General features: G+C 37.4%; 4 protein-coding genes and 2 non-coding genes across 6 annotated transcripts; 3 read left to right on the top strand and 3 right to left on the bottom strand.

The window, feature by feature from the left end:
* The first annotated feature begins 51 nt into the window (after positions 1-51).
* On the top strand, positions 52-3,364 carry LOC120015304 (urease accessory protein G). Its single transcript, XM_038867670.1, has 6 exons — positions 52-366; positions 839-899; positions 1,231-1,432; positions 2,526-2,647; positions 2,731-2,835; positions 3,090-3,364. Exons 1-6 carry the CDS (start codon positions 125-127, stop codon positions 3,171-3,173), a joined length of 816 nt encoding a protein of 271 aa, XP_038723598.1. The 5' UTR covers positions 52-124; the 3' UTR covers positions 3,174-3,364.
* Positions 3,365-3,691: 327 nt separating this feature from the next.
* Positions 3,692-6,972, top strand: LOC120015305 (uncharacterized protein At4g18257-like). Its single transcript, XM_038867672.1, has 3 exons — positions 3,692-4,142; positions 5,815-6,135; positions 6,591-6,972. Exons 1-3 carry the CDS (start codon positions 3,865-3,867, stop codon positions 6,748-6,750), a joined length of 759 nt encoding a protein of 252 aa, XP_038723600.1. The 5' UTR covers positions 3,692-3,864; the 3' UTR covers positions 6,751-6,972.
* Positions 6,973-7,167: 195 nt separating this feature from the next.
* Positions 7,168-7,240, bottom strand: TRNAR-ACG. Its single transcript has one exon. It is a non-coding gene; the product is annotated as a tRNA-Arg (tRNA).
* Positions 7,241-9,656: 2,416 nt separating this feature from the next.
* TRNAN-GUU lies at positions 9,657-9,728 on the bottom strand. Its single transcript has one exon. It is a non-coding gene; the product is annotated as a tRNA-Asn (tRNA).
* A 1,085-nt stretch (positions 9,729-10,813) lies between these two features.
* On the bottom strand, positions 10,814-16,477 carry LOC120015274 (3-oxoacyl-[acyl-carrier-protein] synthase I, chloroplastic-like). The gene is made up of 7 exons (XM_038867621.1): positions 15,913-16,477; positions 14,315-14,746; positions 12,963-13,136; positions 11,777-11,890; positions 11,518-11,619; positions 11,309-11,375; positions 10,814-11,187 (listed from the first exon to the last, which is right to left on the bottom strand). The coding sequence occupies exons 1-7, from the start codon at positions 16,360-16,362 to the stop codon at positions 11,120-11,122; spliced, it is 1,407 nt and encodes a 468-aa protein (XP_038723549.1). The 5' UTR covers positions 16,363-16,477; the 3' UTR covers positions 10,814-11,119.
* Positions 16,478-16,593: 116 nt separating this feature from the next.
* On the top strand, positions 16,594-19,660 carry LOC120015275 (high mobility group B protein 14-like). The gene is made up of 6 exons (XM_038867622.1): positions 16,594-16,795; positions 17,149-17,319; positions 18,690-18,747; positions 18,840-18,884; positions 19,217-19,297; positions 19,425-19,660. The coding sequence occupies exons 1-6, from the start codon at positions 16,686-16,688 to the stop codon at positions 19,476-19,478; spliced, it is 519 nt and encodes a 172-aa protein (XP_038723550.1). The 5' UTR covers positions 16,594-16,685; the 3' UTR covers positions 19,479-19,660.
* The last annotated feature ends 1,600 nt before the right edge of the window (positions 19,661-21,260 follow it).

Below are 21,260 nucleotides of genomic sequence, written 5' to 3'. Positions count from 1 at the left end.
AATGAGATTCAGGGGCTTTTTCGTCAATAACCCACCCAATCGTTGTCTTCTTTTATCCGTACAGAGCAAGAACTGCTCGCCCTCCCACTGAGTATACAATTGCAGTCTGCACACCGCTAATAAAATGGCTTCGCAAGATCACCACCACCATCACCATGACCATCAGCATCAAGATCACGCTAATCCGACGAATTCATGGGTAGGTGAAGACGGGAAGGTGTACCATAGCCATGATGGATTGGCACCACACTCACACGAGCCCATATACTCTCCTGGATACTTCAGCAGAAGAGCTCCGCCACTGGTCACTAGGGATTTCAATGAGAGAGCTTTCACTGTTGGTATTGGCGGCCCTGTCGGTACTGGGTATAATCCTATTTTCTTCAAATTTTCATTCTAACTAATATTGCTATCATAATTGATTGTTCACTCATTAGAGAGACAGAGAGAGAGATCTCTAAGTCCCCGCGGGCCCTCTATCTTTGTTTGAAAAGATTAATGTATTGCAGTTGACTGATTATAGATGGAATTTTGATTTCATGGAAATTATTATTATTATTTTTAAAATTTTGAGAGCATGGGAAGTATTATCCAAGATAAATGTTCAAACATTACTTGGTTCAGGGCCTTCAGGCTTCAGAAAATAATAGATGTTGTTCTTTTATCGCATACACTTGAAATTCTAACGCAAATAAAGGAATGTCCAGTAAGTATGCCTTAGATGAGATTTAATAAGAGGAGATCATACTATTTAATCTGGTCCTCTGGAGACTAAGTTTGCTAACTGACTCAAGCTAACTATATGGACGCTGATGAAATGCCTTGTTGTGCTGTACAGGAAAACGGCATTGATGCTGGCTTTGTGTAGATATTTAAGGGACAAATACAGTCTTGCTGCAGTAAGTATAGTCTGTAAAGAATTCATGAGTTTCTGTTATCAATCTGAATTTTTATGAGTTCCCATTCTAGTTCTATTGAGTTTTTCATGGATTCATATGTTACGATTTTGTGTAACAGCTACTAAAGTAGGTAATGCTTTGGTCTGAGAGACCCAAACCATCAAGATTAGGCTCTAGTTCTGTTGGTTAATCCCAGAACTCAAGTACTTAGAACCAATTAGTTACTATGGGTTGATGATCTCATTCTATTATTTTCCCTTTCCACATTTTTACTGCCCCATGTTAATGATTAGTTAAATGGAAGACAGATTAAGAAATTTTTTTACTTCAGGTGACAAATGATATATTCACGAAGGAGGATGGTGAGTTCTTGGTTAAGAATGGGGCACTTCCTGAAGAAAGAATACGTGCTGTAGAAACTGGAGGATGTCCCCATGCTGCAATTCGTGAAGACATCAGCATCAATCTTGGCCCTCTTGAGGAACTTTCTAACTTATACAAAACAGACATACTTCTTTGTGAATCTGGTGGAGGTAATTTCAATGGATACAAATTCTGGTTATGTACTTTTCTTGCAGTGATGCTATAATGGACTGATATTTTTCTCGTTGCACATCAGTAATTGGCTTTTGTTGTCAGCTTCAAACTGCTGCAATAAAATTTGGATCCTCTTTGGCGCTGGCATATATATTAACCAAAATAATAGCACCTGGGGTATTATGGAAAGTAGCAGCATCTCTAAGAGCGGTTTCTGGGAGTACTTGGATTCTCCCAATAAATAAAAAGTGAATTACGGCTGATTATATGTAGAATGATACCATAACAGAAATGCAGGACATCAATTTAGGGCTAAAAGGAATGGTCTTTCTTTTAGAATTAGGTATTGCTCCACCCCCCTCCTTCTGCTGTGAGCTCTGAGGCATATGTTATACGTATCCTATGTACTCGTGCTATTCTGAGCTTCCTTTATCAGAATTTATTTGTTATCAAGGAAAAGGTTAATAATCTAGGCAGCACCGACTCGGATACGGCGACACGGGATGCGGGTGCGGGGATACATCGATTCGTAAATTCTCAAAGAATCTAGGATGCGGGTGCGGGGCGACTCGGCTAATAAAAAAATGTTTTTTATAATTATAATTTATATGTCAGAACTCCAGCCCTCTCACCCATTTCTTTTATGGTAAATAAACCAACTGATGATGAATCTGGGGAGCTAGTAGAGAAAAAGGTAAAATTGGGATGGTTGGAACTTGGAACCAATTAATACAGAGAGAGTTTTGTCCATGAGTCAAAGGTATTAAATATTATAATATTATGCCCCTCTCTGTCTCAGTCTATCCGTCTTTCATGCATCATTTAATGATGTTTTTTTCCCCTCTTCTTTGACAATTTAACCCCACCTGCACTCTCTCTCTCCTCGAAGCAAACAAAATTGTGCTTCGAAATTCTTAGCGAGTCGCAGCCGAATCCGGCGTGTCCCAGCTGCATCCGCGTCCCTGCCGCACTCAGTGCGGGTGCGGAGCCCATTTTGGCGTGTCCGTGCTGCTTAGTTAATAATTTATTTGGCTGAATTCAGTGATAACTGGTTTTAATATTATCATACATATGCTGGTCTTACTGCAGATAACTTAGCTGCCAACTTCAGCAGGGAGCTGGCTGATTACATTATTTACATAATAGATGTATCTGGCGGTGATAAAATTCCTCGAAAAGGGGGGCCAGGCATTACCCAGGCTGATCTCCTTGTATGTGATTTCCTACTTTCCTGCTTCATAATATCTGCAGAAGTAAATATGGTCATCTAGCATACTAATTACATGAACATCAGGTAATAAACAAAACAGACCTTGCACCGGCAGTTGGAGCTGACTTAGGAGTCATGGAACGGGATGCTCTCCGCATGCGTGATGGAGGCCCATTTGTCTTCGCTCAGGTTGGTTGCACACATGTTTTTGTCTTTCAATAGCATCAGTTGTGTGCAATAATACTATATTTTCTGTTCGGTTTTGGAATTTATGGTGCTGTGTGGATTTTCTTTTTTGTTTCTATTTCAATATTTGGGACATGTGGCAAATTTCCTCATTCCCATATAAGCTGTACCAACATCATGAGATATATATCATTGGCCTTGCTACTGGAGAACTTAAGATATCATGTACTTAATACAAGTTTTGCATATATATGCAGGTGAAGCATGGGGTTGGTGTGGCAGAAATTGTGAACCACGTTTTACAGGCTTGGGAAGTCGCAACCGGGAAGAAACAACACTGAATTTCTCTGCTAAAGCCGGCTTATTATGTTGTACCTTATTTTCCCTAAAACGCATCCTGATGCATTTTGCAATAAATAAGTTGGTTTGAGTTCAGTTCCACTTGTGAACAAGGTCTGTGAACTGCAAATCAGTTGTATTTGAGCTGGCTAAGACAAAAGAAGTTGGGTACAAGGTTTCCATTTTCGGATATGCTGCTTATTGTTGTTCATTGTCTGGTAATAACACTATTTATTCAGGTCAATTCCAACTCTGGAGGGCAAACAGTTACGGAGATATTAACAACCAATTTAGCTTTCTTGGACGCATATTGGAAATAGGGTTAATGCCCACCCTTTTGAGCTGGGCCAATGGAGCTAATAGTAATATGGGCTCACGTAGATTTCCAAATAAGATTGGCCCAAGAGCCCAATAGAGAAATAGCCCAACTTTTGTCGGCTTATCTTGGCAACAAAGCCCAGTTAGTTGGTACTGGAACTCGAAGGCCCATTGATACATATTCGTTGTCTCCGCCCGAAAAAACCACTCCATTGTCGATCCGGAAACGAAAATTTGCAGCGGAAACTCATCAATCTCTGTTTCTTCTCGGAATTTCAATTGAATGTCAACACCATTCGTTGAATTCTGCAAATACAGAGCGAAATTATTTGTACAATTTATGTGAAATTCAGTCGCAGAAGAAGAAGAAGAAAAATGGGGGAAGAAGAGGGGAAGAAGAGGAGGGTGGTGGTGGAATCGCTGGGATGGCTAACGGAGTCTTCGATTATGCCGAAGAAGCATAGGGCAATCGAAGGTGTGGGTGCGTCTTCCATACTCGAGCTCAAGGCTCAGCTCTATAAGTCCCAGGAGGAGTCCAAGAAGAACAAGGACTTGGCCGGCCCTGGGGTCGAGTTTCACCGAGCCAAACAGAATATCACCCCTCATGATTCCTTCTCTCGCCACAACTCCGGCGTCCAAGCTCGTGCTCACAAGTATGTTCCTTTATTTCCATTCTTTTTCTCCCCTTATTAGAAGTTTTTATCTTTGCTGACAAACTTAAGGAAAAGAAAAATAGTGAAATTGATAGTGTTGTGTTTTGTGAACCAAATTGTTTGTACTAGGTCTTCAACATTTTATGTTTCTCTATTATGCTGGGTTAGGTCTCTTTAACAATGACGAATTAGGATTGAATTAGGGTTAGTTGAGGAGGGGTTTTTTTGATGTCGAGTTTATGCTTTAATGCCCTTTATGCTATATAAGATTTTTCGTTTTTAAGTGATTCAAAGTCTGAATCTTCGGCGACAATGAGGGTGTACCCTGTAACTGGTAGTAGTTTCATGCTAGCATGGTTGAAGGTTCAAATAATGGGAAGAGATGTTTTTGCTTGGAGAGAAGATCTTTCTTAGATATAATCCTAGAAAGCTATTGACTACCAATAAGAATTACTCAAATGCATTGGCGTTCTCTTTTTGTAATGTCAAGAATAGAGATCAAGGTATTGTTCTGCTTTGTTATGTTTGGTATTCCCAAACAAAACAACCTCGTAGGGGTATCTATTTTTCTTTGGAAGAAAAAAAGCCTTGGGCTATAAACAAGCAATAAATTGCTTCCCGAAGAATTACATATAAAGGAAAAAGAAAATTGATGAAAAAAGTATCATGTTAGAGTTTCAGAAGTGGTGATACTAACTTTGATACTTAAATAAAGACTGGTGATTGTCATGTGGAAAACAATCATAGTGAAGCTGTGAAGGAGATTGTTAGAACTGTGAGGCAAATCTGGTGGCTTTGGTTCCTATTTGTGTGAGTGGTTTAGCTGCTGTTAAGTTTGCGTTTTACATTTTCGCTAATAAACTTTCATTGATGAGCTTGGGAGCAAATTTTCATGATGCATTAACTTGGCATAGTTTTTTTTTTTTTTTAAAAAAAAAAAAAGTTTTCATATCTATCCACCTTTAAGATTTTTTATTGTTGCAATAAGCTAGCAATGTGTTGAACTACAATAATAGGATTGACACTTGAACCTTGATGTGTCTTTTCATAAAAGACCGAGCTTTTTGTATGATGTAAACTAAGTGGTGGGCTTGGCTTCTATGTTTTCATTTGTTCCCTGATAAGCAGTTTAAATCTATGTTCTTAATCTCTACAAAACCTGCTCCTGTTTTCTACAAAACAGTTTCAAAAATGTTATCAATGTACGGAACATAACTTTCAGCCCAATTTTTGGTTTTCATGAAAATGGAAATAGAAAAGATCAGGATCTTATTCATGCGTATGAGATTACATAATGTGGAGAAATTGGCTAATAACTGAGACAATTGACATAAATGTCATTATTCATTAATGGTAAGGAATTAGTTATAAAAAGGCTGTATTTCATTTGAGAAAGAGAAGCAATGATCTCACGTTCATTTAACAGCCTCCACTGTGTTGTAGTGGTAAAGGCGTTAAAATTGAGCAATATTATCCCTCTTTGACTTTTCTGTTGTCTTTCCCTTGAGGAATATGGATGGCAATAGCAATCTTATTGCATTTTGGAGTTCTTTCTTCTTTCTTGTCATGGAAATCTTGGTTGTAGTTCAACGCAATAATTTTTATCAAAAAATTTTGGATGCCAATCTGAATTTTTGCGATGGTGTATAATCTTCGGTTTTTTGAAAATCAGGGACAAACTTGAGCTTAAAGCTGCAAACGATGGGTCAGCCAGCTATGCAGCCTTGGAGAGGAAGGCCGAGTTATACGAGAAGCTAGTAAAGGGAGAGCTATCTGATGAGGAAGACAATGAGAAGTATTGTGTAGACTTTTTCCGCAAGGGCCTTGTGCAGGACGAGTCAGAGCAGCCACAAGGCCATGGTGCATTTGCATCCGTACCGCCAGCTGATGAAGTTGTTGAGGATGATGCTTCAGTGTTATTTAACCTAAAATCTATAGGGCCTGGCCGAAATGCTGGAATAGCGGACAATAATGAACACAAACGTTTTGTGAGGTGAGACATCTAATCTTTTATAGATTTTCGTGATTCCATGTCATCTTTGTTAAATGGGATAAGCACGAAGAAATTGACGATGCCCTGGCTGATGCAGAATTGCAGACATATGATGTCACTTAAAATTGGCTTTAAGAATATTGGATAAAGAAGTTATAAGTATGAGTAACCAACATAACTACTCTATGTTGGCTGAACGGGCGGGGCATTATAGTGATCCAATGGATAAAGAAGAGACGGCATGATGAACAAATGTGGCCGTTTTGTGTCAAAGGAACAAAAAAATTGTAGTGAAATTGAAAAGTTCAATGATCCAAGTATCTAGCTAATAATGTATACAATCGCCCTCATTTGCTGTGTTTTCTACTTCCCAGTTCAGTGTCTTATCCAGTTGACTGGTTTTGTCATGCTACAAGGGTCCATTCCTTGATTATTTTGGTTATGGATTTTCTCAGGGAGGTTCATGTAGAGGCAAGTCGAGCAAGAGAAAAGGCATCTGAGGTTAAGTTGCGCAGGGAAGAGCAGGCAACTGCACGTCGTGAGAAGCTAAAGCAGGCATATATAAGGAAAAAGTTAGAGAAATTGAAAGCTGCATCCAGTGCAGAACAAACGTGATGGTGAAGACCATAACCTAATACCAGAATAGGCGATTCGCCTGCTGAAGCTGTCTGATAGTTTCTTCGCATGCTTTCGTCTCAGGCATTTAACCTGTATACCAAATTAGTCTAAAGAAATGAATGTTTCTCATGCAAACCTGAAATGCTCATATGGAAAAAGAAGCTTGCACGTGGAAAAGCGATTGTTTGCTGTTCTCATTAAGGTGTTTTCAGTTCTGTAGCCTGTGTTTCTTGATATGGTGAACTGATGATGATAGATTTGTGGTGAACCCACCCAGCGGATTAAGCTAGCAAAAAAAAGGAGAAGAGTGGCTGACAATGCATAGAAGATGTTATTTTCTCTTCTAGATTCGTAGATTCATGTTTTAGGAGTATGTAAAATTCAGAAACAAAAAAAAGAAAATAGTAAGTAATGCGACTCTGCTGGGGATCGAACCCAGAATCTCTGGTTCCGTAGACCAGCGCCTTATCCATTGGGCCACAGAGTCCTTGTGTCTCAACGAACCGCGACGATCGTATTATCCAATAACTCAATGTTTCATCCCATTCAGATTCAAACCACCACGATAGTAAATTCAGTAATCAAGGGTGCATCAACCGGTTTGATTTATATTTTGTCCTTTTCCAATCAATTAAACAAGATTGTTTTTGTTTTTGTTTTTTCCTTTTAAAACCATGAAAAACATCATATAAATTTGCCCTTTATACATCTAATATGAGCATAAAATCGGATCGTGATGTTTGCGCGCATAGAAATTTCTCACGTGTTATTAGGTATGTTATCAGGTAAATTGATATTACAAAAAATATTAAAAATAATCGGAATACATTACGGGTTGTGCAGATGCACCACCGACCATCCACCAGGCCTCCAATGTGTAATAAAATCATTTGTTAATACAAAAAATGTTCAAGATGATGGCCTTAACATGGCCCCCATTATTGCTAATGAAGCTTATTCGGTACATTTTTGGCTGGAAAGGGCATCACACCATCCTCAATATATAAAGTGATTCCAAAGATTAATGCACAAGTGTCAAATACAAATTTAGTCCAGGTTGTTAAGACTGAATGAAACATTAATATTATCTACACTCCAACCCAGTATGCCTTCCAATGATTTTGTTTGTCGTTATATATACCAACATAACATGACTGGCATATTGTTAGTCATCTATGCCATCATTCCTATATAAACCATCTACCCTCTCCCAAAGCTTCAAATCCAGCTCCACTGTTTTTCTAGTGACAACCCACTTCAGTTGGTGTTTCTTCTTACTCTTTTGGAACTCTTATTTGGTTACCATGGAGGGTTCTTCTAAACTGGTCATGGCTTTCACCATCTATATGATGGTCTTTCTGGCTTTTTCTATGGTAGGAGCCGCTGTTGCGCTGGAAAATGTAGGGGAGATTGCACCATCGCCAATGGAGAGTGCTGCAGCTGCCATTGCTGCTCCTGCTGCAGTTGCTGCCATAGTATCTGTTATTGCTTGGATATTCTAATATTTTACTAGCTGTTGTTTTTGGTACTTGGCCACTGTTGATGGTTGCAAGCAGTCTTTGTTGTTGAATGGATTGTATGCTCTCCAGATCATTCATCTGAGGGAGGATGAGATTGTATGTTCATTTATGTTATCTTTCTCTGTTGCTTTTGTTTTTGCTATAAGAAATGCTAAGGTTTCACAACGACTATTTTTCCAAAAAAAAAATCCAGTAACTGATTTTTCATTGTAATGGGTCTCTTGCAATCATATATAATACGCCAAACTTTCAAACTTGTAACAAACGTTTTTTTGGGCTCAAACTAGCATCGATTGTTGAGGGACCTAAGAAGACAAAGTCATGCATACTAATAAACGGTTACAAATAATGTTGAGGCGAAAACAAATATGTCATTTATCATTTGAGTTGTGAATGGAAATGGGTAGGTATTCTGAGTAACATGTCCATAAAAACAATGAACAAGTAAAGAAAGCCAAAATATACCAAAATATCAAATAAACTGTTCCTAAATCCCAACACAATAGTATAATATCTTGTGAAAGAAAGTGTATTTAAATCACAAAATTACGTCCTCTCTCTTTCATATCTTTTTGTTCCTTCCATCACATATCTAATAAAAAAAATCATGTCAATCCGTCAAAACACCATAACAGACAGTAACTTTGCCAGAGTTGAAAGCCCAGAAGAGCTATTAGTTGCATCCATATTACTTGACATGGCAGGTGAAATTTTCTTGAGAGCCAAACAGAGAAAACGTGGTAAGAACATTCTACAGTTCGATCTTAATTTTCCTCCTCTAGAAGACAAGGGGTGACGACAGGAAGATTGTCACCAAATAAACAGGTATATTGTTATTTTTCCTCAGGTAAATGTAATGTTGTTCTACGTTCAATTGTTATGGGACTTGTCGGGTGTTTATATAAGAGTCTTTATATTGGATGGCTTAATGAATTTGGTTTTCTATGTTATGATTCTCTTTGATTGTTGTTGGTTAACAAAACAAAAATATGCAAAAAAATTATTACATTTAGCGTAACCCGTAGGGATAGTTAAGGCATATGCTCGAATTAAGTGGTACCCAAGTTTGAGTCTCTACTCCCGCTTACCTATCCTAGTAAAAAACTAACCATTTCTAGTTTTATTAAAATTTGAATTTCACTATTATGGTTAATTGGTAATACATGATTTGATTCAATATAAAACATTGATATTAAACGGATAATATGTAACATGCTACCATAAATGATAAAACTAAGTAATTAAATTGTTCATTTTAAGCCCCATAAGATCATCAAGTATAGTTATCATATAAACCAACGAGAGATGACTCAGTTGACAATCGACTAAATTAGGCATATGTGTACCCAAAGTTCGATTCCTTTAATTCGGAATGAATCAAATCTTCCCAGGTAGGATTCGAACCTACGACCAATCAGTTAACAACCGACTGCTCTACCATTGAGCTACTGAGGAACGACGAGAGATTAGATCCCATAGAGTTTAATTCCCGTTCTCAACCCATGACCAATATGAGCTTCGAGGTTTCCCTCGTAACTCCCAGAACTTCTTCATAGTGGCTGCGTTCTATGCCTCAATTCATAAGGAACCTCAAAGTGGCTCTGTTTCAGTATATTCCATCCATATCCCAATTCCATTCATTTAATATCCCCTCCCTTGGGCCTTGGTGCCATTGACATAAGAGAAGCATATTTCTCAATGGTAAAAATTGGAAAGAATTAATGTTAATATTATTGATAAAAATTTAATTACCATAAATTTTAAAAGTCCTAGTTGTATGTTGATTGAACGTGGTTACAGATTTCCTTAAATGGTTTGTCACATGTGCTACTTTCCATGAGTATTAATTAATTCCGATCATCAAATAAAGCAATATAATGACCGAAAGAATACATGCAACCTAAGACTCCGTTTGGTAAGCGAGATAAACAATTACCTTCTCTAGCTTTCATTGTCTTTGTGACTTTAAGAGTGTGTTTGGATTGAGGGATTTGGGAGGAAGAGAAGAGAAGGGAGGGGAGGGGGAGAGAAGGGAAGGGAGGGGAAGGAGACTATTTTTTCCTCTCCCATGTTTAGATAGATAAAAAAAGAAGAAAATAAAATTTATTTAATTTATTAATTTATCCTTATTTTTATATTAAAATATTATATACAAGGGTAAAATAGATATTTAACTTACAAATGACTTAATTATTAATCCCTTCCCTCCAAATGACTTCATTTTGGAGAGAAATAATTTTAACAAGAATTTAATAAAATCTTCCTCCAAATCTCCTCAAATCTCTCCCCTTAATTTTTAATAAACTATCCAAACAAGGGAATTGGAAGGAAACTCTATTTCACTTCCTTTCCCTTCCCTCTAAATCCCTCAATCCAAACACACTCTAAATTTAGTCTGTAATAAATTTTACTCCTGCAGAGATCAAATAACAGCTCAAGAGCACGAATTAAGCAGCCAACATTTCAGGGAGTCTTCGGACCTCTGGAATGCTCATAAACTACCTCTGTATCCAAATTTCAATAAGCAAGCAAAGGCAAAATGATCAAATGAAAACAATGCTTCTATTCTCTGTCCGCTACATAGAAAATCAAATGCTCCAATAACCTTAATAATCCAAAAATTCTAATGGTAAAAAGCACGCGAACAAGGGAAAACGACGACTTGACTAAACTTAAAGAGTTCAACTAACAATTATTACATGGCCCAAGCTACAAAATGCCGACAGACAGAACCTGCAGCAGCTCAAGTAAGAGGTAGAAGATGAAATGGACTCATTGACTATTAACAACCAAGTGCCGACCGAGTTGATTCAACCTCCAATGGGAAATGTAGAAATACTGTGTATTCATGGCTTGAATGCAGAAAAGGCCACAACAGAGTTGTGTCCACCGAATCCAAATGAATTTGAAATGGCTGAAATCATATTAATTAGAGTGAATGATTCCGAAATCATAAATCAAGAAACTAAGTAAAAAGGAATAAAAACTAAAAGTAAAATAATAAAAAAAAAAATCTAAGATTTTCACCATCTTACCAACATTCACTTCATGCTGCTGTTTTTGATTAGCGACAGTGTCAAAGTCAACTGAAGGCTCCGGATTCTGCATACATGTAGTAGTATATGTCAACTAACAAAACATGTCAAAGAACTGCAGAGATCTAACAGAACTCTAATAAAAAATGATGCTGTGCTAATCCTATCACTAATCAACCACAAAGACAAATGGAAATAGTATCACATACAAATTGATTAATAGAAGGATGCAGCCATCCTGTGGTTATGGCTTTCACAGTGGCAATAGCTTCCAAACCTCCAGCAGCTCCAAGGCAGTGCCCTATCATAGACTGAAACAAAACAGAGACAACAAAGAGGGAACAAGTAAGAGATTATGTCAATCAGCAATGGCAAAACAGGACTACCAACATCTGCCCAGCTCAAATTCGGAAAAATATGGACAACACATACCCACACAAGCAAAACAGATAGGGAGACAGCGATTACCTTGGTTGCATTAATTTTGATCCCTGAAGTGTTCTTGAATACTTTTTTGATTGCATTTATCTCGGCCAAGTCACCAGCAAGAGTGGAAGTTGCATGGGCGTTTATGTAATTCACCTGAAAAATGGAGTTAGTTCCATTTGCAATTATATGGCATCATGGATTGGCTTAATTAGCTAGGTATAAATATATATCATATAATAGTACAGATAAGGTTAAAAAGAAACTAAAGATGGAGAGCGATAGTAACAATACTCCAACCATATCGTAGGTAGTTGTACTTCAAGTAACAGTGGTCAAAATAATTATGTGAAGCAGAGCTCATGGTACTAGCAAACAAGAAAAGGTATATTGTCTAATTAAACCACAAATAATTCTTCATCTTTTTGTAAAGAGTAAGAAAGAACTTCAAGTAGCAGAAAACAATAACTGTAGTTGGTAAGCCATCCAATTAAAAATTCATCCAACTCATTTTATTTCTATGAACTAACAACAAGACTGAACCTGCATAAATTTTACTTCCCCAGTCATGCAGCAAATCTATTTCTGGAATGCCTACACTACAATTTTTTATCATCAAAGGAAAAGGAATTGCTATAACAAGAAACCATATATGCAAAATGATATAACACAAACAAATTATCAAAGACTTTTTCGCTACAATAATACCGTGCTACAGGAAAAGTCACCAAATCCTTTATAAAGAACTTCCTTGATCGTGCAAGTCAACAAAGAACTTCTTTGATAATCATGCAAGTGTTGCCCACTTCCTTGACAACAGTATTGGAAAACCCTCAAATACTAGAAGTGGTTTACACATTAGTTCAGCCGGTAATGAGAACATAGATCCTACATTTGTCCAAGTCATAGTTATGCTCCATTTCTAAGTCACTATGATTGATGCTTAAAATATTATCAACTGCTTTAGAAAAGATCAAAAGAAAACTCTCATGATAAATTATGTAACTTTGAGAGGGTATTTAGGTATATGACTATATGTATGAGTGTGTTCATATAAAAAATATTACTCCATAAAGGCACATGCACAGAAAGAAAGAATAACTACTTGTCAGATAAAAGAAACAGAGTGGACCATGATAAAATGCAGAGAAGATAATTTGAAAGAGTAATTTGTAAAATGAATACCATAAAATAACATACTTAATTGGTAGAAACCATGGAGAGTTACCTCTTCAAGTGACACACCGGCATCTTCAAGGCTTCTCTCAATGCAAGAGGAGACCCCAAGTCCGTCTGCTCTGGGATCAGTCATGTGATATGCATCGCAGTTGACAGCACCCCCTAAGTACTCTGCAATAATTGGTGCACCTCGTTTCATCGCATGTTCCAAACTCTCCATAATCTGTGAAGAAAATAATAATAACAAAATAAATCTGCAATCAAACTCTTACAGACAAAGGCCGTCACATTTACAAACGCTTAAAGTTGGCTACCAAGCCAAAAAGAGTAAAATATTGTTTCAGACTTTCAGTCACTGAAAGATAGGGTGTCAGCAATTAGGTCACTGACAATCAATTTTTTCAATTTCTTCACTGAATGTTTCAATTTTAGACAATAGATCACTCCGGCTTAATTGCGGTCAAATTGCTATTGAATTCACTAACTGTTGGTGACTTGGTGCTGCAACATCTTCTGCAAGAGTTGCCTCACTCCTACTAGTAACTCAAGACTATTGTGCAGAGATAAGAGATCCTTCCTTCAGTTTAGCAAGAAACGAAGACTATTTGTCTAAAATTGAAACATTCATTGACGAAATTGAAAAAAAATTCTTATTAATTGCAAATTTCCCTATCTTGTCAGTGAGAAAAAGAGTACTTTACTAAAGCCAAAAATGTCATTTGCCATCTTAGCACTATCAAAACTGTATTTAAACCATGACATGCAATTTTTTTAACATGAGAAATGAAGATTATTGAAAGACACCCAGCCTAAAGACCCTATTCACACACTAGCCCAGGCCACACACTCTCTAATTGCCTCCAGCTTACTTCATGCCCAACTATGCTCCCCTTGCGAAAAATTAAATTATGGTCTTTGTAGTAAATAAAATTGTAGTTTGGTTAAATTCACCTTTAGTGAAAAGATCAATAAGCACGTACACACAAACGGCCACAGAGAGTTACAACCAGGACCATAACCAAAGGCAGCCTACCTTATACCTAACAAACTAGTGAATGACATATCCCAATGTTCAAACCTTTTTACCCAAGACATGTCGATATAGCAGAAAACTCTTTTACCTACTTCTAAAGTATGATTGCATAAGATTCGTTAAGCTCATGCAGTAAATATAACCACAAGGTAAACAAAACTTAGGCACTAGAACCTAATATTTCTCAGGTATCAAAGGCCAATAGCTGGTGACATCAACAATATACAATTATAGTCCTCCTTATCACCAATCATGACCAACACAGTACACAAAATTATTCATGGAGAAACTAACCCAAAATGAAAAACAAGAAGTAGCTATGCACATGTATATATTCCACACTATCATATGGAAAGAAGCAAACCTACCAACACGCCAGCTCCTTCCCCCATAACAAATCCATCTCGATCTTTGTCCCATGGCCTTGAAGCAGTTTGTGGATCATCATTTCTCTGCGACAAGGCCCTACATGCTACAAAACCCCCTAAACCAATGGGTATGATGGCTGCTTCCGTTCCACCAGCAATCATCAAATCGGCCTCCCCTCGACGAATATGATTGGCAGCAGCATAAAAGCAATAATTGGAAGTAGCACAAGCAGTTGAAATTGAGTAATTAGGTCCCATGAGACCAAGTTCAATTGCAAGCAAGGCCGACCCCATATTCGTTATAGCATAAGGAATGAAGAAGGGAGTTATTTTCCTGGGTCCTTTCTCAATTAGAGCCTGAACACCATCGGAAAATACTGTAAGACCACCCATCCCTGTTCCCACAAGCACACCAGCTCGCTCCTTGTCAATCTGCAAAAAATGATCACATCAGCATTTTTAGTGCCTCAGTTATTGAACAACTCTCGTGCACAAGGCACCTGCAGTGAGCAGGGCCGAGGAAAGACAGGATGTTCGCAGACCTTACCCCACAAAATATGTGGAGAAACTGTTTCCAGGAATTGAGGCACTATATGAAAATATGAAAATATTAATTGACCAACCACAAACTCTAGAGGGTTACACATTAAGGCAGTGAACATGCACTGGTAACATATAATCTTTGAGCATTGCCTAAGGTCAGTTTGTGTCAAACTATATTATTGGTCAAGTAACAGAGCAATTGTTGTTCCACGAAGAAAGCCCCAGATCTAACAAGCGACCGATGATCTCAGAAATAAATTGTCTTTTCATCCCTTCTTTATTTCAAAGCCTAATCATCATACAGGTGGCAGTGGCACTACTAAATGCATGTGTCTATTCTGTGCTTAGTCACAACTCTGTAAAAACTTCTAAGGTAGAACCCCAATTAAATTTTAGAACAGATGTGCCTCAGAATGTAGGTTACACAAACTGGGATTAAGAAGCATTCATCAAGTGCCTGGATTCACACCCCACCTCGTTTACCAAAGGTTCACTCTACATAAATCCAGAAGAGAGCATCATGGCAGCCATTCAACGAATAAGTCAAGAAAACAGCCCTTTAACAGTGTTATGCCTCAATGAACAAGTTTGGTAAAAATTTCAATTCTAGAGTTATAAAGGAACAATGGATTCTCACGCAAATTACTCAAGTTTAACTACATATAGCCCACAAGCACTTTGTCTAATCCAGTAAGGTCCCATATATAATTTCATCTGAAAACAAAAACAAAGAAATGAATGAAAATCGTGCCACATAAATAAAGAAGAGGAGAGAATACAAAAGCAAACATCGAAATCATCGACAAACTGGAACAGTCAACTCAAAACCATGTTGTCCCATATCAACTAAGACAGGAAAACAATGGCAGTAGCCTAAACGCCAATGAGAATCTGAGATAGACATTTCAAAGCAAAACAAAAGCTTTAACCCTTTGGGCAATTCTGCCATTGACATTTCAGCTAAATAATAAAGCAGCAGGCCATCAAAATCACGACATCAAACATAAAATCAACCAAAAACCATCACAAAATAGATACCCAAGTAATGGGAAAACCTTAGACAAATCGTGTCCACCAAGATCCGCATCCTCGAGCGCCTTCTTGCCAGCAACAATGCAGTACCGCAAGGAATCGTCAAGCCGTCTATCATTCTTCCCATCAATATACCCCTCTGAATTAAACCCCCGGATCTGGCCTCCGAACCGGGTAGGGAACTTGGAGGCGTCGAACCGGTCTATGGGGCCGATCCCGCTCTTTCCGCTGAGCAATTTGTCATAGTAACTATCAACATCATTTCCGAAAACGGAGACAAGGCCCATTCCGGTGATGACGACGCGCTTCTTGGGGTCCTTCTCGCGCTTGGGAGCAGAAACCGCCGGTGCTGTGGATGCCTTGATGAAGGAGACTCGCTTGGGAGTCTTGGCATTGTTTCGACTACTATTGCTCTTATTCTGGAGTGGATTGAGAGGAGATGCGCGAAGAGATGTAGATTGAAGAGCTTGCATGGTGGTTGGCCTCGATGTTATCGATGGACGGATGGATTGGTTTCAGTCAGTTCGTGCGAGGAAGTTGCGAACAAAATTTGGGTTTAGCAGCTGAAAGACTAGTGTGCGGGTTTAGGCAGTCAATAAAAGAAGGAAGAAGAAGATTGAGGCTGCCAAGACCCAGCCCAAGGTTTTATTAAAGAAAAGGCTGTCAAGCCCAAGCCCAAGTTACTCATGGTCTCTGACTCTCTGTCAGGACCGGCCACAGTCCAGGGCGAAAACACACGAAGCGCGACTGCTGGAGCGATACTGTCAGTCTGAGCTCCCCCAGAGAATACCTCCTCATGGCGAAGGAAGCAGCTCCAAAAGCTAATAAATTTCCCTCCTCTTCAGCCTCCTTCGCCTCTGTCTCCGCCGGGACCACCACTACGGCCACCGACGAGCCCTCCAATCAGTAATCACTTCTTCTTTTCTCGTTTATAACCATAGACATCTATGGGCACACACGCATATCATCTTTACTTTGTTTTGTTCCTTTTTTATTTGTTGGTTCTGCATTAATTTCCCTGCCCTGGATTGAGAACCCATGAAGAGGAAGTTATATCTATTGGACGAAGTAAGGGAAGGGAAGCCACCTCTGCTGTGGCGAAGTGTGGCTGTAGGCACGGTTTGGTGGAATACCATATTATTTTATTGTTAGATGTTAGGGTAATTATGGAGGTTCATGAATTGGGTTTTTTTGTACATTCTTGTTTGATATTCAATTTGTGCTTGATGTTCGTTTCGATTTTTGTTTTTGGTTAAAAGGAAAATGGTGTTGAGGGTTAGGTCAAATGCGAGAAAGTGGTCGGTAAGCCTGAGTGAGAAAGAAGAGGAACACAAAACCACTAAGAAACGCAAAACCACGCAGAAGAAGAAAATTGACAAGTTTGATGCCAAAAAGCCCAAGAAACCTCCTACTGCTTTCTTCTATTTCTTGTAAGCTTCCTCTTTTCATTTATTTAATTTCTATTTTTAGGTTTCCAGGAGTTGAATTATAAATTTTACATATCATGATGTTTTCCATGACAATAGTTTTTCATCTTCATCCTTGGAGCTTTAATTTTGGATATTGGAGCGCAATGCATAACTGAGCATAAATATGTGATCTTTTTGGCTATTTTGAATATCTGTACTGTAGCATGCCATGGATCCTTCCTGTGATTCTCGCTTACTCAATAAATGTCGTATGGATTAGACTTCGTTTGCTTATTTGTGTTGTACAAATGCTTTTAATGGTTATATGAGGTTGGTCATTATGGCTATGACTTATGAATGTGTTGGGGAGAAATAAACGGGAATTGTCTGTGTGCATACTCACACACACACACCCGTGAGTGTAGGTGGCTAACATACATGTTTGGAACCCATATGAAACCAAAACTTAGACCATTATGTTATGGGCCATCCAAATATATTAACCACTTAACTCTCTAATATTATCCAATTTGGGACTCCAATCATTTGTTACTTCTCAACAGAATGTTTTCAAGCTTTTCTGTTTCTTGTGTGTATAAGTTGGTGCCTAGCAAAGGTGGTTGGGATACAGGAAATTTATATGACATACTATGAGTGAAAGAAGAAGGAAAGCCTGTTTCGACCTTATGCTTGATGCGTTAAGAAAAATGTGTTGTGTTATGTCATATAACATTATAATGGAGTTGATATTGTCAATTTTTTCTAGATTATACGACTTGTGCTTGTCCTTTCCTATTGTCCCACTTAGGGATTTCAGTTGTTCTGGAGCTGACAGTGCTAGCGGAACAACTTAACAAACGCTTCTTAAGATGAATCCACTAGTTCCTGCTTAACTGTTTCACTATGCAATGTAGATATGCATTATTAGATTTTTGTCAGAACCAGTTGTGATGATTTCATTTACATGTTTAATACCCAATTAGATTCACATGATTGTGGAATTTTAAGCTCATTGTGACTCCACTATATTTGGCTATTGTCAGTCTTTGCTGAGCTTTGCAATTTTACTGTGCTATCAAGTGTATCTATTATGTGCAAGACACTACCAAATTAATGATGCCTCAGGAACATCCTTCCCCAAATTCTTCTCACTTATGACTTTTTGTCATGATGTAGTGTTAATTTGCTTGGCTTTTCATTGGATCATTTCACTTTGAAATTACTCTCTTTCTATAAGTTTTAATGGTGGAAATTTTCTGTTGCCTGAACTGAAGCATGAAGCCTTGGATCTTTAATCACAAGTTCGCCGATATTTTTAATAAGCCATTTGGCTCTCTGTTATCATTATATTTTGCTTTGGTTTTAAACTGAATTATACTTTGAAACTGTAGGGAAGATTTTCGCAAGGAATTTCAAGAGCAAAATCCAGGTGTAAAGTCTATGCGTGATGTATGTGCTTAAAATATAATTCAGAACTCTTATCCTGTTTTCTGCTATCACTTTCTCAGTTAGATGGTTTATGTTGTGCTTTTCTGAACCAGATTGGCAAGGCATGTGGAGAGAAGTGGAAAATAATGACATATGAGGTTTGTCCACGACATATAAGAGTGCCATATACTAGACATTTCAAATATTTTTTAGTGCAAATGGTTTCCTTGGGTTACTAGTAATCTTGCTTGATTCTGCTCTTGCCAAAAAAGAGGATAAAAGAGCACACAGACATCTGGTCTTTTGAAATTGATAATCTGGAATCTGATGTGATTTCAGTTCAGTCTGCCTTGGTAGATGTCCACTGTTTTCAGCCTTCTTAGATGTCTATAAAAGTTTTCTTACAAATGAACTACATGGAAGGGAAAATAAGCTTTGAAATGCATTAGAGCATATAGTCTAACTATCAATCCTTTTATGCCTGTAACAGGAAAAGGTTCAATATTACGATATAGCCACAGTGAAGCGAGCAGAGTTCGATAGAGCCATGGCAGATTATGTCAAAAGACAGGTACATTTTTTATTTTTGTATTTTGTTGAATACAAATCCAAAAAAAATATTTGTATGATGCTATTTGTGGCCTGGGCCATGATGTTATATTAAGTGAAGTTTATCTTAAACAAATATTTTATTGCAGGAAATTGGGGACTACGAAGAAGAGGGTGACTCGGACTCAGAGTGGGATGAGTAAAGCTCTCAAATTCTTGGGAGTTCAATGTGTAGGAAATTGTATATTAACATAGGGAACTGATTTGGTGTTTTTACAAGGAAAATGTTGTTAGGATGGGTCTTTTGGTATCAGATATATTGAATTGGATTTTGATGTGATATAATCATCTTTGCGCATTAATGTTCTTGTTTCTGTTATGATCTTGACAAATCTGCTTTGGTACATTTTGGCTATGAAGCTGTGGTAGTCTTACTGCCCGTTTGGTGCAGTGGATCCGTTTGGATCCGCTGCACCAGCCTCTCCATTTCCGCTGCACGCATATTGAGAAGCTCCTATCAATACTTTTTTGACTTTTTACAACTAATGTGGGCCCCAAAAGTTTAATGATATATATTTAATAGAGTTGTTACTGTTTATAAGTTTAATAAAATTAAATGATTAAAATTTTAATTTAATTTTAAATTTTGATATTTATTTATGCTTAAAATTAATCTAATAATAAATTATATTTATTAATATTTACAATTAATTTATTATTTTATTTATTTGACTAATTAACATTTTCAGTTTTGATATAAAAAAAGGACAATTGACAATAAGAGCACTTTAGACAACTTAATTGTAAAAAGGTCATGGACATTTTTAAAATTGTAAAAAAGTACAATTTAAGGGTAATTTGGTCATCTGACTTAAGATATTTCTTAGTTTATACCTACAATACCCTCCTTCTTCTTCTTCTTCTCCCTCCAACTATCCAACTTCCTCTCTTTCTCTCCTTCTTCTCTACTAAAAGTTATCTCCTTCTTTCTCTTCTTCTTCTTCTTCTTCTTGTTCTCGATCTGAATTTGTTCTTCGTTGCCTTCTTCTCCGTTTTTGGTCGAGTTTCTCCTCTCTTCATCGCCTTCTTCGTCGTTGCTCAATCTGGACTGCGTCGAGTTGCTCTGCCTTGTTTTTGACAGATCTGGACGATGCTTCGTTGTTCAATCTGGGCTGTGCTTTGTTTTTTTGCAGATCTGAACTCTGGTTCGTTTTTTGCAGAGATGTATCACTATAGTATCACCATAGTATCACCAACACCAAAAAATCACTAAAATGATACAATGAAACTAGTATGCATACTTCATCTTCCTAATTACTTTTCCTTTCTTGATTTTCTTTTCTTGGTTACCTCTCTTATTCGTTTTGGAAATACATTTACAAGTGCAGAGATGTATCACTATAGTATCACCAACACCAAAAATCCACTAAAATGACATAATTGAACTAGAAAGACATGTAATGCAATCAAATTTACATTCTAACATTTATATCATCATTTTATGAGCAAAAGATATAAATTGAACACTAAATTGGATCTTCTATTTAAAAGTATCACTATTGTATCACAATTCGTGGAGAGAGAAAATCAAATTTGAGGTTATTTTGGTAAAAGATGATCCCAGTGTACTTTTTTAAAAGGATGTTTTAGTGACTGCACTTTTTTACAATTAAGTATAATCTGGTGTACCGGCCTCCAAAAGTCCCAAAAAAAAATTCTAATATATTTAAATTAATTTTAATAATAAATTATATTTATTAAATTAACTTTAATAACAAAATGAAAAAATTGATTATTAAATCCAAGATAATACTTTAATCAACAGTTTTTCCGCTAGCGTCAATTTTTAATTCACCAAATACCTCACAGTATATTTCATAACTTTAAGCTCAGCTTTTTTCTTACGGTATTTTCTCTAACATTGAAAATCAAACTTTCCGTTTTACCAAACGGAGCCTTAAACGAGTGGAAAGGTACTGTCTCTA

The sequence above is a fragment of the Tripterygium wilfordii genome, chromosome 14, assembly GCF_013401445.1.
Source record: "Tripterygium wilfordii isolate XIE 37 chromosome 14, ASM1340144v1, whole genome shotgun sequence".
Lineage (NCBI taxonomy): Eukaryota > Viridiplantae > Streptophyta > Magnoliopsida > Celastrales > Celastraceae > Tripterygium > Tripterygium wilfordii.
The sequence above is the reverse complement of the archived record's forward strand: the minus strand, read 5'-3'. Positions and strand labels throughout refer to the sequence as shown.

Coding starts and splice junctions, on each gene's coding strand:
- LOC120015275 (XM_038867622.1), top strand. CDS start 16,686: ATGGCGAAGGAAGCAGCTCCAAAAGCTAATAAATTTCCCTCCTCTTCA. Junction 17,320..18,689: donor ACTGCTTTCTTCTATTTCTT/GTAAGCTTCCTC, acceptor TTGAAACTGTAG/GGAAGATTTTCGCAAGGAAT. Junction 18,885..19,216: donor GGAAAATAATGACATATGAG/GTTTGTCCACGA, acceptor TGCCTGTAACAG/GAAAAGGTTCAATATTACGA.
- LOC120015304 (XM_038867670.1), top strand. CDS start 125: ATGGCTTCGCAAGATCACCACCACCATCACCATGACCATCAGCATCAA. Junction 367..838: donor GGCGGCCCTGTCGGTACTGG/GTATAATCCTAT, acceptor TGTGCTGTACAG/GAAAACGGCATTGATGCTGG. Junction 900..1,230: donor ACAAATACAGTCTTGCTGCA/GTAAGTATAGTC, acceptor TTTTTACTTCAG/GTGACAAATGATATATTCAC.
- LOC120015305 (XM_038867672.1), top strand. CDS start 3,865: ATGGGGGAAGAAGAGGGGAAGAAGAGGAGGGTGGTGGTGGAATCGCTG. Junction 4,143..5,814: donor GTCCAAGCTCGTGCTCACAA/GTATGTTCCTTT, acceptor TTTGAAAATCAG/GGACAAACTTGAGCTTAAAG. Junction 6,136..6,590: donor GAACACAAACGTTTTGTGAG/GTGAGACATCTA, acceptor GGATTTTCTCAG/GGAGGTTCATGTAGAGGCAA.
- LOC120015274 (XM_038867621.1), bottom strand. CDS start 16,362: ATGCAAGCTCTTCAATCTACATCTCTTCGCGCATCTCCTCTCAATCCA. Junction 13,137..14,314: donor GGGAAGGAGCTGGCGTGTTG/GTAGGTTTGCTT, acceptor TTTTCTTCACAG/ATTATGGAGAGTTTGGAACA. Junction 11,376..11,517: donor ATCCTTCTATTAATCAATTT/GTATGTGATACT, acceptor ACATGTATGCAG/AATCCGGAGCCTTCAGTTGA.